The sequence below is a fragment of the Pseudopipra pipra genome, chromosome 11 (assembly GCF_036250125.1).
Source record: "Pseudopipra pipra isolate bDixPip1 chromosome 11, bDixPip1.hap1, whole genome shotgun sequence".
Taxonomy (NCBI): Eukaryota; Metazoa; Chordata; class Aves; order Passeriformes; family Pipridae; genus Pseudopipra; species Pseudopipra pipra.
In genome coordinates, this window is record NC_087559.1 from 15,127,377 (window position 1) to 15,144,979 (window position 17,603).

The window sequence follows — 17,603 nt, forward strand, 5'->3', positions numbered from 1 at the left end:
GGTTTGTGGTACCCATTGCCTTGGTGGGGATGATGGTGGTGCAAGCAGAGGGTCCCCAGGCTGGAGGAGCCCCTGCAGGGTGATGTTCCAGGTTGGGGACTGGGAGAGGGGAGGAGGTCTGGATATATCACAGGGCAAGTCTTGTCACAGCTCCCAGCAGGGAGTTGGGGTGGTAGGCCTTTGCTAGCTGGGAGCAAGTGCTGACACCTCCTGGGGCTGCCTCTCCAGCAGCTCTGGGGCCTCCCATGCTTTCCCCTGGCTGACACATTGCCTCTCTTCTCTGTTTGATGCAGGGCTCCTCTGTGTCCCCACAGACCCTGTGCAGGGGCTGGTGGGTGCTTCTGGGGGCTCCCCAGGGCCCAGCTCCATTCCAGCGGGGGCCGTGGCAGCTACCACAGAGGGACTATCCCATCACCCTGCCAGCATGGAGCAACTCACAGCCTGCTGTCTTGTATGGCTTTTTATTCCTATGTGATTATACATCCCACTTCATATAGGGATTGAAGCCGTGCAATACGCCGGGGTCCTACAGCGGAGAGCAGCTCCTGTGCCATGGGAGCCAGCCTCGAAGGAGCCTTCAGAGCTGTCCCCTGGGGTGCTGGAGGAAGACTGCTGGCCTCAGCCTGGACTCTGTCCTGCTTCCCAGGCTACCCAACCCTCTTGGGCTGCAGGTGAGGGGTGCCAAGCTGCTTGGGGTGAGGCCAGCACAAGCCCACTCCTCCTTGCACTGCACCCTCTTGCAAAGGTGGGCCTGGTTCTGCACCACGTGTGCTGTGGAGAGACCTGGTAACTGTCCTGATGGGCTCATCTCTGGGGAACCTGCTTCTTTGGTTTTGGCCCCCAGTATCCTGGGAGATGGGTGACAACCTCTGGGTGCAGGCACTCAAGGAGGCACTGCTGGCAGGACAGGGGAGGAGGAAGAGGAAGAAGAAGAAGAAAATGAGCTGAGGAATGGCCACCACAGCAAGGGCTGCCCCAAGCACAACTCTCTTCAAAGTTTCTCAAGAGGCTTCAGCCACTCTTTCAAGGTTTGCGTTAAATCTGTCACATTAGCAAAAATAGTGAAAATTGTGGCTTGTGGAGGAGATGAAAGGCAGCCCCTTCCAATGCCTCCATAAAGGAAGGGCCCCATTAACACCTAGTGAAATATTAGCCATTAATCAGGCTCTGTGCAAAATAAAACCATCCACATTTATCATTATTGGATCCCTAATGAAGTGATAATGGAAATGCTGGGGAGCTGTGATATTAATGTCTTCTAAGAGGCAAGAGCAGAGCCAAGGGCGGCAGCCAAGATTTTTAATTTACTGCCAAAAGCTCGTGCTGTTAATAACGCAGTTACTTCTCCTGGCCATTAGCACTGTTTGGCTATGAGCTGCCAGCTTAGGAGAGCAAATCGACCCTGAACGTACCTGGGCTTTGCTCACTCACTCCCCAGCCAGCATCTGGGCATGTTTTTCCCAGTGACTGTCCTAGTGTCCCCTGCCCATATACAGGGACATGGCCAGGGAGCTGTTGGCCATCTCCACCCAGATCTCTCCTGGAGGCTGGCTGGTATAGAAAGTTTTGCTTTTCTGATAGAAAAGGAAGGGACTGGGAGCATCAAACCCAAGTGGCTCTTATCTCTCTGTGACTTGTTGCCTTAGGCAGAAGACCCTGGAGCCAGGATGGCATGGAGCTGCTCCCAGCACAGCCTGCACACTGGGATCACGGGTTGTGACCATGCTGCACTCTGGGTTTCTTCACTTGCCCGGGTTCACTCCCATGATGCCAATATCCCACCCAGGACAGCGTGGGCAAGCTGCAAAGCCCTGCTCAGCTGTGGTGACTCACTCAAGCTCCCAATGGGAAAGTCATCGTTCCTGGCAGGCCCTGACAGCCCAGAGGCAAATCATTACTAGGCAGGTAAGCGATGCTCTTGTGTCTCAAGATGCAACTGTTAGCGCACAAATCCCGCTAAACCAGTGTGGCCCAAATGTATGCTGGCTCATGCCTGGGGCCTTTTGCTGTCCAGAGGCATAAAACAATATTTTTTCTGTGAGGGGTGCCCAAACTCCAATGCTCCTTTTGTCCCTAGGTAGAAGGTCCACCCAAGCAACCCTTTGGAAACGCAGCTTCGAGCTGTCCAGGTAGAAGCATCAGAAAAGTATTTCTGTAGCCTGGGTATCCTTAGTGAACCTCTCCCTATCCTGTTATCTCTTCACTAGGAAAGAAAGGACAAGAACAAAACCCATATATGGTGGCCAAGCAAAGGTAGATGTGAAGTGTACTTCAAACAGCTCCATCCTTTCAACAAATCTTTTATTAGCCTTTTCTCCTCTCCAACACACATTCTTTAATTGCTAGTGAAAAGCCACCATTCAGAAAACAAGGACACTGCTCAGGGTATCTGGGGTAGGCATTTCCTGGGAGAAGCCAGCCAGCACTAGCCCAAGGTCTTCTGAACTTGGCTGCAGCTCTAAGGGCCAGCGTGGTGCTCAGCAGTGTGGCAGACCTGTGGGCAGGGGGTTATTGTGGGCCTGTTGCACACTGGACCTGATGCTGAAGGTGCCAGTGACCCTTCTGCCAGGCACCCCAGCCTGAAACCGGAGTCACTCTGCATTCCACTAGAGCAGAACTGGCCAGGAAGCATTCCTAGCACTGTGGAGCCAGCTTTAGCCAGTTATCCTGGCTGCAGCCCATACTTGTGGCTGTATCTCCGTGCGTGGGTGCCCCTGTGGAGCTGGCCTGCTGGGCATGGAGCAGGCGACCTGCCAGCGACCTCCGGAGAAAAGCACACGGCACAAAGCAGCTTCTCCTGCACAACCACCTCCTGATATTACAGGGGCACAGGGAGCTTTATAACGCTTGGCAGACTTCCCCCAGCAGATCTTGGAGCTGTTTGCCAGTGTGAGCAAGTTCAGGCATGTTACAGAAGACTTTCAGACTCTGAGGACAAGTGAGATGCGTGGATGGGTTTAAACCATCCCAGGCAAGACCAGGGTTTTGAAATCCCCAGGCTTGTGCCTTACACTGTGCCTGGGCTGTAGCCCAGACAGTCCAGCTGCCAGCCTGGCATCAACACTGGGCCCCGTGATGGTCCTCCTGATATCCCTACTTGTTAGTTGTTGGCTTCAAAACCAAAATAGGAGGTGTTGTATCCTCCTCAAAAATCCACTCTCCGATCCAGGCGGGTGCAGAACGACTGCTCAGTGAGATACACCACGACTCAGTGTTGGCACAACAGTGTGTTTATGTCACGAGATGAGATCAGCCACACGGAGTAGGTCGGTCTGTCTGGAAAGAGTCTGAGTCAAGCGTGTCCTATTACATTATAGCTGGATTTTCAAAGGAGCTCAGCTCCCACTTAGGCTCTGTAACAAACAGCCAGATATTCAAAAGAAGTCGGACGTGCTGGGTCATACTGGCTGCTGAGCTGAAGTCCTTTGAATATCCAGCCAAAACTATCAACGTGCCTGTTGCTACAGGCAAAGCCCTTCTGAAATCCAGCCTCACTGTGGGCTGCATATCCTGGGAAACCCGGCTCATCTCCGCTCTCCCGCATTTTGCACTGCAGTAGGTGACAAAACCACGATAAACCACCGTGTCCTTGTACATGTGAGGGAGCAGCTCCCTGTCAGAGCACAGCTCTGGCAGCTTTGCCCTTTGATCAGCTCAGCAGCATGGGTCAGGAGAGCTGAGCGTGAAGGTTTCCTTGCCTTTTGTTCTGTGGAATTAGCAGAGTTAATCAGAGTGACAGCGACTTCTGCCTCAGCGCGGAAGAAAGGTCAGTGGCTCAGGCTGGATGCACGACTGTTTTCTAGGTAGTTGGAAAACAACACCACGAAAGCTCATAGCGTACATGCTGCTGGCACGGAGGCTCTCCCATCAGGGATCAGCAGGGAAGATGTTCCTGTGGAGGGAAGGAGGCTGGAGGAGCCACTGCGCTTCGTTCATCCCCTTCCTTAAGTGAAGGTATGGAACCCTCTATGTCACTGTGCACTGCCTGTGTCACCCATCCAGTATCTCTGCCAATGTGCTCCTTAGCCACACTCCCGGGTTTGCATCATGCTGGACTTGTGGTCTCTGTGTCGCCTCATACACTGCTGTGGGAGGAACTGCAGGGCACTGTGCTGGTGTGTGGAGTGGGTGCTGGGTATTCCCACCATATCCCTCCAGCACGTTCACGCTTCAGGTGAGCAGGCCTTGCTGTCACTGCTTTTACATCCTTCAGTCATTGTAATGCACTTCTGTGAATCTGCAAAAGCTCCCTCCTGAGCTGCTCTTGAGCTGGGTTCACTGGAGGTGCAACAGTGCAGTGAGGGTTCTCCCTGGCAGCCCTGCCATGGCCTCAACTTCCCCATATCTTTTAACTGTAGTTGCAGCATGTTAAGTCTTCGACTTCACTTAAAGTCACAAGCATGTTAAATCCAGCTTCCTTGTCTGCAATGTGACCTCTTACCTTTCTCTGATTCCCCCCAGTTACAAGTGCTTGCTTTTGCTGTGGACATCCACTCATGTGTCTAATTATTGGATTCTTTCTGTAAAGATACCACCACCCTCGACAGTGAGTCCTAATTTAAGTAGCTTGCATTTGTCTGCAGTATTGATGCTTTCATTTACTCCTGGTTCTAATTAAGTGCATCTGGATATCTGCAGAGGGAGCTCTCATGATCTCTCCAAAGCTCTAATTAAAATGGCCTGGATGTCCATGACATTGGTGCCTGTCAAGCCTGTCACCAGGAGGTGATGCCCACCTTGGAACTGGCTGAAGAAGGTGTAGGAGTCGTTGTTCCTGAGAAAAGCCTCCACGTCCAGGCCCTCCTGAAGCGCCTCAGCCACTAGCCCTGAGCTGCAGAAGGCTCCTGCCGCCTCCGTCGGCCCATCCTGCCCATCCGTTCCCCCGCTGAAGAAGATGATCTCACACCTCCCTTGGGGGCTGCTGCCTTCCATGGCCTGTGCCCTGTGCAGCCCCAGCCCCACGCGCAGGGCCAGCTCCTGGTTCCTCCCTCCCTTGCCGCTTCCTTGAAGCTGGACTGTGGTTTCTCCACCAGCCAGGATGCAGACTGGTCTTTCAGGCCCTAATCCTCGCAGGGCCTGTAGAAACTTGGCAAGGTCCAAACCTGGGATCTCCAGCTCTGCCGCCAGCTGCAGGAGATTGCCCCTCACCTCATCACCGAGGGGCTCTTCTGCGCGGCCGGCGAGGCCCAGGCAGACCAGCCGGATCAGCTGGCAGTACAGCGTGGAGACACGGCCGACCTCCCCACGGATTCCTGCACTCAGAACCAGAGCTGCGTAACCCAGGCTCTCAGCGTGGTGTTTGGCTTCGTCTAAAGCCAGAGTATTTGACCCAATGATGATGTTGGAAACATGGGAGTAGTTTTCTGGAGCGGTGGGCTTGGTGGGAGAGCTGGAGAGGACCGTTTCCACTGACTTGGGGAGGTTGTGCAGCAGGTTGTATTTGGCAAGTACCTGAAGGCAATCTTGGACACTGTGGGAGCTGGCAGCAGTGGGCCCACTTGCTATGATATCCAGGGGATCACCAATCACATCAGACAGGATGAGACTCACCACCTACGGAAAGAAATGCCCATAGATTATTGCAGGAGGCAGAGACAGGTGATTACACAAGAGCCCTGGCATAAGTATTGCTCTGAGTTACACTTGCACTACCCCCACATCAAAGCAGATGGAAACAGGGCAGGGAAATTTTGTTTTATGGTCCTGTGAGCGTCACCTTGCCCTTCTTGAACCCACAGATCTATAGTCCCCTTGGATGCTGGACCATCACTTTGGAAGATGTAACCTGTGACACTGCACCTGTCAGGCCCAGCATGGTGTGGGTTCAGTGATGGCACATGCTGAGAACAGCCCCCAGGGGACCCAAGGGTCAGAGCCAGCCTTGAAAGCGCTGTGGTGAAGCACCAGCACTTGGAGGTGCCTGCCAGGTGTGGGCTGGGGTGTGCTGAGAGTGGTGTGATGATGGCTGATGATTGCCAAGCCTGAATTCCCCCTGTTCCACCTCTGTCTCGCTGAGAGTTTGGGTCCTCAGTGAAATCTCAGCTATAGAGTCCCAAAACAGTGTGCAAAGGCTGTTCACTTAGTAAGGAAAAAGCCCTGCAAGCATGCTTAGGTAAGTTGACTGAACCTCTGCTTTGGGGGTAGGTGGGTGATCTGTGGGCAAGCAGGGCCTTCCCCGTGGTTACCTGTGCAGGATATGCGAGCTGGGCCAGCCCTCCTCCCTTCAGCACGGACAGAGTCTTCCGGACAATGTTCAGCTCCTGTATGGCAGCTCCTCGGGAAGCCAGCATCTTTGTGAGTTTCTCCTTCTCTTCGAGGAGGATGGGAGGGATGGGAGCAGGCAGCAGGGCTGATCCACCCCCTAGGATGCAGAAGAGATGGCAAGGACATCAGGATAGCAGGAAAAGGAGGACAGAAGAGAGCAAGGCTTGAGCTTTTCCTCTTCCCTCACTAGTGTATGGAGGGAAGGCAATTGGGGACCTAAGCTAACATCTCTGGAGAATTCAGTCTTCACTAATGGGTTTTAATAACTGCTGTCCTGCACTCTCTGCAGTCTGCTATGCTTCACCTGGCAGTGTAAACCATGCCAGACTGGGATACCACATGCCTCCAGTGTTGTGGGGATGACAGAAAAGGGACAGCAACTACTGTCACCACTACTCTGGGCTACCAGTGTGTCCTCACACTGATACTCATCTGGAGGGGTGAGCAGGGAGCACAGCTTCCATAGCTCAGACAGCAGTCTGTGCTATGCATGTGGAGACACTGCCTGCTTTGGTGGCTCCATTTATTCAGGACACTGAGTAAAAAAAACAAACAAAAACAAACAAAAAAAACCCCCTATCAACTATGGATGCAGCAAGACTGGAAACCCCTGAACTGTGCTCATCTTGGTCTGGGAGGAAAGGAAGGGGAAGAGAGTAATGCAAAGGACAAAGCACACCCTGAGTCCAGGGGTCCAGGCTCATCAATGGAAATCCTGTCTGATACAAGCAGGCATTGGAAACGTGGAAAAGAAGGCAAGGTTCTAATGGAAAAGTGGATGGAAAATACAGAGAAGAAAAGAGCAAGATCTGAGCAGAGAGAACACGCACAGAAGTACAGCTGAAAGATACTGTCAAAAGGCAAAGCCTGCTCAGAGGTTTGAGACAAATCAGCATCAATAAAACATGATGAGCAAGAAAAACAAATGCAAATGCCTGTGTTTCAGTCAATAGCCAGGGATCTAGCTGAGAGGTAGGAGCAGTTGGGGACCGGCTGCTGTGTGGGAGTGCACATGCAAAGGGAGTCACAGCCACGGGGAGATCCTGCACAGGCTCCCTGAAGGGCTGAGGAGTCTCTTGGAGATCCCCGTAGCCAAAAGACAGGAGGAAGCCCAGGGGAATCCCCAGCAAGCACAGCTAGATTCCAGTCACTTGGGTGTCTGCCTAATGGCATTACTGTCTCTGCACCAGATCAGGCTTCAGCATCCACAGAGGAATAAACACTGAGCAGAGGAGACCGAGGAGTTTCTGCAGAGCCCCTGTGTGCTTTTGTCCTGTGACATCCACAGCCAGCTGAGCTCAGGCTGGGGCAATGGCAGTGCATCCCTCTGATGCCCCATATCCACTCTCCTCACACAGCCCTGGGTCTGGGGACAGCCTGGGGGCCCAGCAGCCAAGGCCTGGAGGTGTGCAGGACTGACCCCTGCAAGGCAGGCAGCTCACTGTGCTGGTACCTGGAGGCTGCATTTCCACTGGCTGGGAAGCAGCCAAGCCCAAGCCCTGGGAAGGGTCAGTCACAAATCTCAGCTTACAAACTCACACCCCTGCAAAAATTTAGAGTGTGCCAGTCCACTAAGTGCTTGCATCTCCAAGTCTGCATCCCCAAATGTAAGGAGGGGGCAGGAAGAAAGCATCTCCTTGCCAAGAGGTGAGAACAGAGCCCAGGCTGTGCCCAGAGGTGCCATCTCACAGTGGTGGTACAACCACAGGACCCAGCCTGTGCAGCTCAGGTACAGTGCTGGGAGGCAGTGTGTCCACCGCAGCAGTGGGAAGCCCCGTGTTCTCCCTTGCTGCATCCCTGGAGAAAGGATGGTGGAAGAGAGAGGAAAAATCAGAGAGGTACAAGGGTCCATGCTGAAAGGCCTGGCACAGCACAGCATTCCATTGCTTCATGGCCATGGATGGCCTCAGGATACCCCGTTCTCTGGGGGCCCCACACTACCTGAGATAAGCACGAGGAGCAGGTCATCTGCAGTCAGACCCTCAGCCAGCTGCTGTATGGCAACAGCTCCCTTCAGAGCCTCTGCATCTGGGAGGTTGTTCTTGGCACCCTCGATGACCTGGATTTTGCTGTGTGGCTTCAGCAGCATCTCCCTGGTGAGATGAGAGAGGCAGTCACACCACTGACCTGTGCACCTACACAGGCAGCCAGGCTGTCACTCTGCCAATGCCTGGTGCACCAGAGGTGTAGAGCAAGTGACCAGGACAGGGAGATGGCCTTTGCTGGAGAGGCAGCACATCCAGCACAAGAGGTGGGGTCTGTTACTGGTGCCACTGGGACACGATGGTGGCTGAAGATGAGAGCAGTGGGTTGGATGGGATGGGCAACAGAATGAGGGCAGCTGAAAAGGACTGAAGGGGTTCACAGCAACATCCCACAGAGGACAAATCTGGTAGCCTAGGCCCCCCCTAAAACTGCCCAGAAACAGTTCTCCTTACTGCATTCCTGCTCGCTGCAGGCTCTCCTGGATGCCGAGTGGCACACTGATGACACCACGGACGAGGTGGTCTCCCAGGATCTCTTCTGCTGCTGCAGCCATCCCCAGCACAGCTTTTCCAAAACCCACCAGGTACAGGTCCCTCTTCACTGGAAAGGCCTGGCCCTTCACCAGCAGCTGAGGGCACCTATCCCCCTGGAGTTTCAGAGCCCTCTTCATCATCGGGGCCGGGCGGACGGTGCCCACCGCGCTGCGGAAGAGGGACAGTGCGTGCTCTCGTAGGGACATTCTGCCCAGGGTGGCCAGGCTGAGCCAGTCTGCGCTGTGGGGTGGGCTTGTACAGCACTGGCAAGGCCTCCAGAGCTGGGACAGCTGAAGCCTCCAACCTGCAAGGGAAAGTGAACATTTTTGCTAGCAGAAGAGACAGGGCTGTCACAGAGAGAGCAGAGAGGTCAAAACATGAACTATGAAGCTCTAGCTCCTGTTTCCTCTAGATTAAGGTGCCATATGAACAGCATTTTCAAACTTCTCACCAGGCAGGAAGCAGGGAAGGACAGTGTCACATTCAAACTACCTGTCAGCTTGTGATTCCTCTGCAATCCCATCACCTCCCGCAGGGAAGGTGAGCTCTGCCAGCCAGCTTCTCCATCACTGTCGCTTTGCCACTGGCAAGCCATCATTTCTATTTGCTCAGCGTTTGACACCTTTCCAAACTGTGGAAGCTGCTCTCTGTCCTAGAGAGAGCAGGGTATCTGGGTGGAACAGCTTTTCACTACATTAACTCCCTTTCTCGTGCTGGCCAAATGCTGATCTCATTCTCTGGCTGTGCATTGCCCCATGTGTCCCTGCAGCATCAGACACAGACTCAGGAGAAACAACAGGCTTGCTGGCGGCCTGATCCCTTGCTGCTGGTGGCCACAGAGAGACCAGTAATGAGGTTTCCTCACCAAACAGCAAATTAACACAAAGCTTCATTTGCCTTTATGTTTTAGTCCTCTCATTATCCATTAAAATCACATTTAGAGCCCAAATAATACTTCAGATCCAGGCAAAGTTGCCAGCCGTGTCTGTGAAAGCCCATTTGAGCTGGTCTCCACTGAGCATTAGCATTATATGCAACAGATTTGTGCATGGACCGAAAGATCTCAGCTGCTCAAGGGCAGATACTTGTCTTGACAGAGGAAAGGCAGCCCCTGCCAGCACACAGGCATCTATTCCCTCCCAGCGCTTCTCCTTCCTTCTGTTAACTGGCAGCAAGTTCACTGCCGGTTTCTCAGGATCAAAGATCCCTGTGATCTGCATCCCTCCCGCTCACGGCAATCAAGGCAGGGTGCCAGGAGGCTCAAGCAGCCCGGGCAACACACTCAATCACAGACTCAATCAAATTACCTGAGAGAGTTAATCCTCTCTCTGGTAAGTGGAGTGTTTCAGTGCAAGTGGCTGGATTCTTCTGTGAAAGCTCAGGAGTCCAGAGGTCTCTTTGTCCTGACACTCCCATAGCATTGCAAGGTGTTAATGATTAAGCCACACAAGCTTTTCAACAGCTCCTCTAGGCCTAAATCTGCCTTATTTTGCTATAGGGACCCAAAGGCTCTACACAAAAAACCCTCTACACGAGCACCTTCTCAGGCACACTCTGAAATCTATTGGACAAGGGACTTGCAGGTAAAGCTATATGGAGAATCAAAGGTTTGTCAGGGAAAGAAACCTAAGAATCACTGATTTTGGAAAAGACCCTTAAGATTGAGCCTAACCATAAATTATTTAATACTTAGGAGAACAGATTTTAAAGGCAAAAGCCAAGGCAGATTAACAACCTATCTGTACTCTCTTCGGATATTGGTCAGGACTGGCTTTTCAACCATGAGAGAGGAGAATAAAAGACAGGGCGTCCTGGCCACTTTGTTACTAGACTCTTAAACTTCATGGCAGCTGATGCTGTGAGCAGCATAAACCACTGACCCCTCTTCAGGGAGAGCCCCAGTGACTGTGCTGCTCGCAGTGAAGTCAGCTGTGCACCTCTCAGGAACTGAGATTAGCATCTCTTCCCAGCAGGTCTCTGATTCACCTGGCAGCACAGTGCAATCAGAAGAAGGTGTCACAAAGCAGAGGTGCATCATGCCCCAGATCACCTCCCCTAAGCTGCGATACAGGCTTTGCAGAAGTGGCTGGAGAAAAAGGCTTAAATGGAGCCAGGGGAATTGCAGAAAATAAAGCCCCAGTGTTTTTAAGAGGCTCTGTCTCTGCCTTGATGTTTCTGTGCACGGCTGACCCTGAAGACCAGGGGAATTGAGCACAAGCAGACCTGCAACAGTGGCTCCTGTCACACGTGCCCTCCTGGCGGCTCCGTTCAGCTCCAGCTCCAGACACGACACAGCAGGCGTGAGTTGTTTTAAGAGAAATCCTCTCCTACTGGAGCTGGAAAATAAATGCCAGTTTAATTCATCTGGCACTTGTGTACATACTGCTAATGCTTGCTCTGGAAAGCATTTCACTACAATAGCAGGCGTGTAATCTGTTTTCTGCACTCTGAACTCAGATTATATTTTAACCATCGAGGCCTGATCCGGAGTCTGGTGAAGTCAGCAAGTGTCCTTCCTTTGCTTCTCAGGATTTTAGGGCACACTGCCTGACACTGATCTCAGAGCCCAGGTGTAAATGCAGAGTAATGGTATAAAATGGTGTAAAAACCCCCTTGCAATCAGAGGTTATCCAACTTCATACCAATGCAACAGAGAGCTGAATTTGGCACAGATCCACTAGCTTTGGATGTCTCAGTGTGTAACTCTGCTCCTTGTCAGCTCTGATTAGACACACAGGCTCACTGGAGGCTCCCCTTGCAATGGGGGTGCTGCTAATGATGCCACAAATCCATTTTTATGTAATTTATTTATACAGTCTCAGGCACTGGGTACTAAATGTCATCAGGAAACAGCTATAAATTAAAAGTGCTATGAAATCCAATATAGATATTAACAAAAAAAATAAAACTCCTACTCATTTTTCTGGGGCTTTAAAAACAAGATCAAGAGGACTGAACATCACCCCAAAACACAGGCAGTCATGGAAAGAAAAATAATCCAAATGGCAGCTTTTAGACTCCCTCCAGAGATGGTGGGTTTGGAAATGATGTAACTGCCCGTCAGCTGCTGCATATTGCACTTGGGGAAATTACACCCTCACATCCCTGCGTTTCCCTCTTCCCACTGCTGGCTGGGAGAAATCTGGGCTGGGAGAAGGGCCTGATGATGTGACTCATGGCTTCATGCACTGATCTTTGTTTCCTGCTTTCTCAGGGAAATCACATAGGGATGAATGAGCCCTCTTCTATATGGATATAAGGTGATCTGTTATAGGATGAGCGGGGCTCAGGTTTCACACCTTCCCTTTGTCCCTGTTTGGGATAATTTGGAGTTGGGATAGTCTTTTGAAAAGTTTTCTAGAAGTTTGCACTAAGCTTAGGAAGAAAATGATGCTAAGAATTACCTGTTCCAAAGACAGCTGGAGGATTGGAAGGGGTTTAGATTAATCCCCTTTAAATGAAAACTTCCTCAGCTTTCATTGATGAATAATCTACACACTTATAATAAATCTACACACACCATTAAAAGCTCTTTCTTCACAGGGCTCCTCCTAAGCCTGCAGAAATTTCCACTGTTAGCTCTCACACCAAAAAGCAGCAAAACCCCAGCTTCTTATTTTCACCTTCTCTGGGAAAGAGGGAGGGAGAGGAGCTGGACTGTGATAAAATACAGGCAAAACACTCGTTTGCATTACCTTTTATTAACTTTTTAATTAAGGCAATTCTGCAGGCAAGGAGCCAAAGTCAGAGGGAGACAGAAACAATCCAGCAGTAGGGGCAGAAATGTAGTAAAGCTGCCAAGTAAATTGGATGGTGGCAGGAGACCAAAAGCATGGACATAGTGGGGCAGAGCCTCAGCCATAAACTTGGAGTCACACTGGGGAGGAAAACAGTGAACAAATGAGCTGGCCATGCCCATGCAGCGAGAAAAATGAGCCAGCACCTCACTCCATGGCAGCTGCTTGAAAGCCAGAAAAATATTCCTTTCTAGGGGCCAGTCTGCCATCGCTGGGCAGAGCTGAGCTATTCCAGGTGCCGTGGTTGGGGGTTTGTTCAAGGATTTGCATCATGGGCTTGTGGTTTTCTTGAAGTTGGGGTAATTGAGCTCGTTGCAGGCCAACCCAACCACAGACACATCCTGAGCATTTCAGGTGCTGCGAGATCAGAGGATGCTGTATATTCATGCACCAGAATGTCTAATTCAGCTGAGAGATTCGGGGGCCTAAGTTATGTTAGTTTTAATGTCATTGGGACGTCTCTGGATTTCCCCCGGTGTGGCAGGGATTGGTGGCTGGTCCACCGTGTACGGGGCCAACTCCAAAATCCCTGAGGGGCTTGGACAACATTTGAGATGGCACTGGATCAACCCCCAATTGCCTGAGGATAATTTTGAGCTCACGCTCTAAAAGACAGATTATAGCAGTAAACTCCCAGACACAGCAAGTTTTAGCAGCGTCTCTTGCTCCTCGTTTTTCTTGCTGCATGACTTTCTTCTGGCCCCCTGGTACGTAAATTAACATTACACTCACTGAGCCTCAGTGCTCCCATTTCTCCTGCAACACCAGGGGAGTTCACCTACGAAGTACAACAGAGCTGGGATTTTACTGCCTCAAACTCCCCTGCTCCCACTTACTGACACATCTCTTTTATCGTTTGATATATCAACTTTAATTTGCCTGGTGAGCCCCGCTTGAAACTCAAACTCGCTGCTCCACGTGGTCCCAAAAGCATTACAAGAAAATTTTTCCAGGAGATGCACTGAACCCAGGAGGGAAACAAAGCGGGGAAGGCTTGTTCCAAGTGTCTATTCTGGGAGGATTAGATGGGGGATTTTTCAAGACTAATCTCTTTAAATGAAAATTTCAGAATTTGATTAATTTTTTAATCTGCACATGGATTTGCATAAAATTACTGCACTGCCTCATTCACATTTGGTAAGAGAGGAAATGTCTGCAGGAAGGATGGGCAGCTGTGAAGGGTCCAGTGCACAAGTGGGTGTGCAGGGACAGGGTGAAAGGCCCTGTGCCCCCACTCACTGCAGTGCTCCTGGGAAAAGCACTGGGAAAGAGGATGAAGGTGGACAGAAGCAGCCCCCAGAGGGATTGCCAGGCAGGCAAGGGAGAAAGCAGGATGGAGCCTGAATACCTTTGTTTCAAGAATATGCTGAGGTCTGGAAAACCCAGGAGTCCCAGTTTCAGATACATGGCTTTCTATATGTTTGTTGGAGAAGAAATATGTTGCTCTCATGACTGATTTACTCACCAGGAAAGTGTCAGCAGGGTCTCTTTGCCTTTGATGGAGAACGTGGCTTAAGGCCAAGCACAGGGAAGATAAGTGTTCAGCATTTTATATATATAGATCAGTATGATTAGTAAAAAAAATTAACTGGATTTGACACATGCATCTTACTAGTTTTTCTAGGTCACACTCCCTTCACTCCCTATATACCTTTTGGAAATGATTTTCCCATGCACTGGGGATTGCAAGGAAGAAAAAATTTTTCACTAAAAATCCTTCTGTAGCTCAACACAGAACACTACTACCCTGGAGCCAAATCCATGCCAAGTCTACTTCCTTTCATGCTGTAATTTCTCAAACTCCCTATTCTGAGTCAACTTGCCATCAAAGTTGAGAGTCATTTAAAATACAGGGAAGGATCATAGTATTCTAGAGAAGATGAAAAGCTGCCAGCCTTGAGGACTGGAATAGTAGAAAGGGGTTGAAATTCAGTGCTGCGAAATACAAGGTCACGCTCTTTGGGATTAATAGCAGAAAATTATGAGCTCCTCAGTTGGAAATAACATAAGAGGAGAAAGAGCCAGGAATCTTAATCAGTCACAGGATGACAATTACAGCTGCCCTCTGGGCTGAGACAAGAGGCTGTGGGGAATGTGGAAAGCAGCAGATGTGAACTGCCTGGACTTCAGTGAGGTTTTTGACATCACTCCTGTGAGCACACTGGAGTGAGGGCTGGGCAAACACAGTCAGACCTGCTGGAAAACAGCCTGACCACTGAGCTCAGAGGGTAGAAACAAGTGGCCTGGGGTCCAGCTGACAGCTGGTAATCAACAGGGAATCTGTTGGGGTTCATGTCACCCCATGGCTTCATTAGTGACCTGGAGGGTAGCACAAAGTGCTTAATTTGGGGAAGTGCTGATGGAGGCACCTTCCAGAGGAACCGTGATAAACTCAAGGTCAGGACCCACAGAAACCTCAGGACACTCAGCAAGGAGAAGTGTGAATTTTTGCTGCTGAGCAAGCACAAGTCCCTGTACTGTGCAGGTTCCAGTGGTATGGAACACAGAAATACATAGGTAGAATAACTGCATGTGATTGATATCACTCAAGCAGCAATTAAACATTTTTTCCATTAACTAATTTTGCAGGGTCATTATCCATGATTCCTACTTAATATGACATTGTGCTAGGAGATCCAATTATCCTGCCAGCTAAATTCCAGCTTGGTATAAACTGACAAACTAAGTTCCAACGATTAGGAAGAACGGCAGGAGAATAAAAAGGAAGTGACAAAATATCAAATCAACAACCCACGGTGTTATACAACTCTAAAACTTAGCTAAGTACTGTAGGTGTTTTGAAGTAAATTGTCTTATGATGGTATTGGTGAGTCACCTCCGGGGCCCACAGGAGATAATCCAGGCTTTGATCCTGCAATTTACAGTGTGCAGGGCACGGCACCCTGAGCCTCTCTGAAACCTCTCATCGCACGGAAATAAGTGGCAGGTTTTGAACTGAGCTGAACAAAGGGGTAGCTGAACCTGAGAGGCTCTGGAGTGATGAAGGCATTTTGTTGAGTCTCCCTGGACTCCAGTGTGAAAACCTTGTCTCTGGTTCAAAGGAAAAACAGGTGAATCATTCAGAGGAGCCAATCCCACCGCGGCGTGAGAGGAATGAGCGGGGTGAGATCTCTCAACCTGTGTTAAGGGTGAGCTCCAGCAAACAAACAGCGAGGGGAAAGAATCTGGGGAAAGACTTTTGTTTCACTAAATCCACACGAAATAATTCAGCCTATTTGAAGGGCGTGCAGACAGAGCTTTAAGAACTGCTCCCGGGCTTGGTGAGGTTTGACCACAGGAGGGCAACAGGATACAAACGCAAAATCAAACCCTGTTCTGGAGACTGTGAAAAGAAAATGCAATTAACGTTTAGGAAAGTGTCTATGGTTTGGTGTTTTTTTTTTCTTTTGATTCTGAGTTTCTGGGGGACTGAAATGCCAAGAAGATCTGGTGGTGTTCTGAATTTAAAATAGCAGGAATCTTTGAGGTGTGCGGGGGAGAATCTCATAGCTACTGTTATACTCCAGAAATAACTTTTTAAGGTAAGAAATAGACAAAAACACGAACACAGAGCCTGACATCAGGATTTCATCAGAAAAAGGTAGTTCCAAGGTGTGTGCATTGGAGCAGCAGCCTCAAAAGCCATGGTGGCTTTCTCCAAGGCTTGAACGTGTCCTGCACACCTTTACCCGATGTCTCACGTGGTTCAGGATCACGCTGCTATAGCTGTGGTGTTCCTGTAGTACTGCTTGGAAGTTTTTAGAGGAATAAAAGAATACTGGGAAATGAAAATGTGCATTAACTGGACTGAAAGTAGCACGGGGGAAGGGTAAGAAAGTAATCAAGGTGTATTTCAAAGGAGGGTATGGACACAGGGGGTGCTCCCTGGCCAGTGAGGAAGGAGTCCAGCCCCAGGCTGTGCAAAAGTGGTTCCTGTTGGGCCCCATCAATGATTTCACAGAACCACAGAATCAATTAGGTTGGAAAAGACCCTCGAGATCATCCAGTCCACGTGTGAGCTCATGTCAACTAGACCATGGCACGTCCAGCCTTTTCTTAAACACCTCCAGGGACAGTGACTCCACTACCTCCCTGGGCAGCCCATGCCAAATCACCCCTTCTGTGAAGAAATTCTTCCTAATGTCCAACCTAAATGTCCCCCGGCGCAGCTTAAGACTGTGTCCTCTTGCCCTGTTGCTGGTTGCCCGGAGAAGAGTCTGACCCCCATCTGCCTCCCGCCTCCTCTCAGGGAGTTGTAGAGAAGGTCCCCCCTGAGCCTCCCTTTTCCCAGGCTCAGCCCCCCCAGCTGCTCCTGGTCGGGCTTGTGCTCCAGACCCTTCCCCATCTCTGCTGCCCTTCTCTGGACCCGCTCCAGCCCCTCAATGTGTGTCTTGTCCTGAGGGGCCCCGAACTGGACACAGCCCTCGAGGTGCGGCCTCGCCAGCGCCCAGCGCAGGGGGACAGTCACTGCCCTGGTCCCGGTGGCCACACTATTGCTGATACAGGCCAGGATGCCACTGGCCTTCTTGGCCACACTGCTGGCTCACGCTCAGCCGCTGCAGAGCAGCACATTTCTTCCTAATTCTCATGGGAAACGCGGGAAAACACGATAACGCCAAGCAGAGATGTCCCGGCGGGGCGGGACTACCCCGGGCCCCTCACGGCCCCGCCCACCTCCGGAAGTGACGCACCTCGCCGGCGCGAATCCATTGCCCGCTGTACGGGATGACGTCATGCCCTCACCCCGGCCCCTAGCCCCGCTGCCGGGCACGGCCGGGCGGGTGGGTCCTGAAAACCGCGGTGGTGAACCCCGGCTCCGCCACAGCCGCCCGGCCCCGCCCTGCGCCGCCCGTTCCCACCTGGTGCCCTGGGCGGGGCGGGGGCGCTGACAGACGCTGACAGTCCCTGCGGGCTGGGGGAGCGCGCAGGGCCTTCCCGCCGTTTCCCGCCACACTCAACATGACGGCCGGGCCGGGACTCCCCCCCGCCATCCCCCGTCCCGGCGGGCCCCGCGCGCGCTCCC

The 17,603-nt window shown here is 51.3% G+C and overlaps 1 protein-coding gene and 1 long non-coding RNA gene across 4 annotated transcripts; one reads left to right on the forward strand and one right to left on the reverse strand.

The window, feature by feature from the left end:
• The first annotated feature begins 343 nt into the window (after nt 1-343).
• Nucleotides 344-7,190, forward strand: LOC135420376 (uncharacterized). Its single transcript, XR_010433498.1, has 3 exons — nt 344-1,905; nt 3,804-3,954; nt 4,639-7,190. It is a non-coding gene; the product is annotated as an uncharacterized LOC135420376 (long non-coding RNA).
• Nucleotides 2,285-17,582, reverse strand: GLYCTK (glycerate kinase). 3 transcript variants are annotated; one of them, XM_064667779.1, is made up of 6 exons: nt 17,272-17,582; nt 11,007-11,119; nt 8,703-9,087; nt 8,206-8,357; nt 6,186-6,361; nt 2,285-5,553 (listed from the first exon to the last, which is right to left on the reverse strand). In XM_064667779.1, the coding sequence occupies exons 1-6, from the start codon at nt 17,313-17,315 to the stop codon at nt 4,648-4,650; spliced, it is 1,776 nt and encodes a 591-aa protein (XP_064523849.1). In that variant the 5' UTR covers nt 17,316-17,582; the 3' UTR covers nt 2,285-4,647. The 3 variants fall into 3 exon arrangements, with proteins under 3 accessions (XP_064523849.1, XP_064523851.1, XP_064523850.1); XM_064667781.1 differs by having other exon boundaries at nt 17,440-17,531; XM_064667780.1 differs by lacking the exons at nt 11,007-11,119; nt 17,272-17,582 and adding an exon at nt 10,091-10,523.
• Nucleotides 17,583-17,603: the final 21 nt, after the last annotated feature.

What these genes read in the sequence shown, in the direction of transcription:
- GLYCTK (XM_064667779.1), bottom strand. Translation starts at nt 17,315, where the DNA reads ATGACGTCATCCCGTACAGCGGGCAATGGATTCGCGCCGGCGAG. An exon ending in AATGGATTCGCGCCGGCGAG is followed by an intron (nt 11,120 to 17,271) that starts GTGCGTCACTTC and finishes TTTATTTTCCAG; the next exon opens with CTCCAGTAGGAGAGGATTTC. An exon ending in GCTCCTCGTGCTTATCTCAG is followed by an intron (nt 6,362 to 8,205) that starts GTAGTGTGGGGC and finishes TCTGCATCCTAG; the next exon opens with GGGGTGGATCAGCCCTGCTG.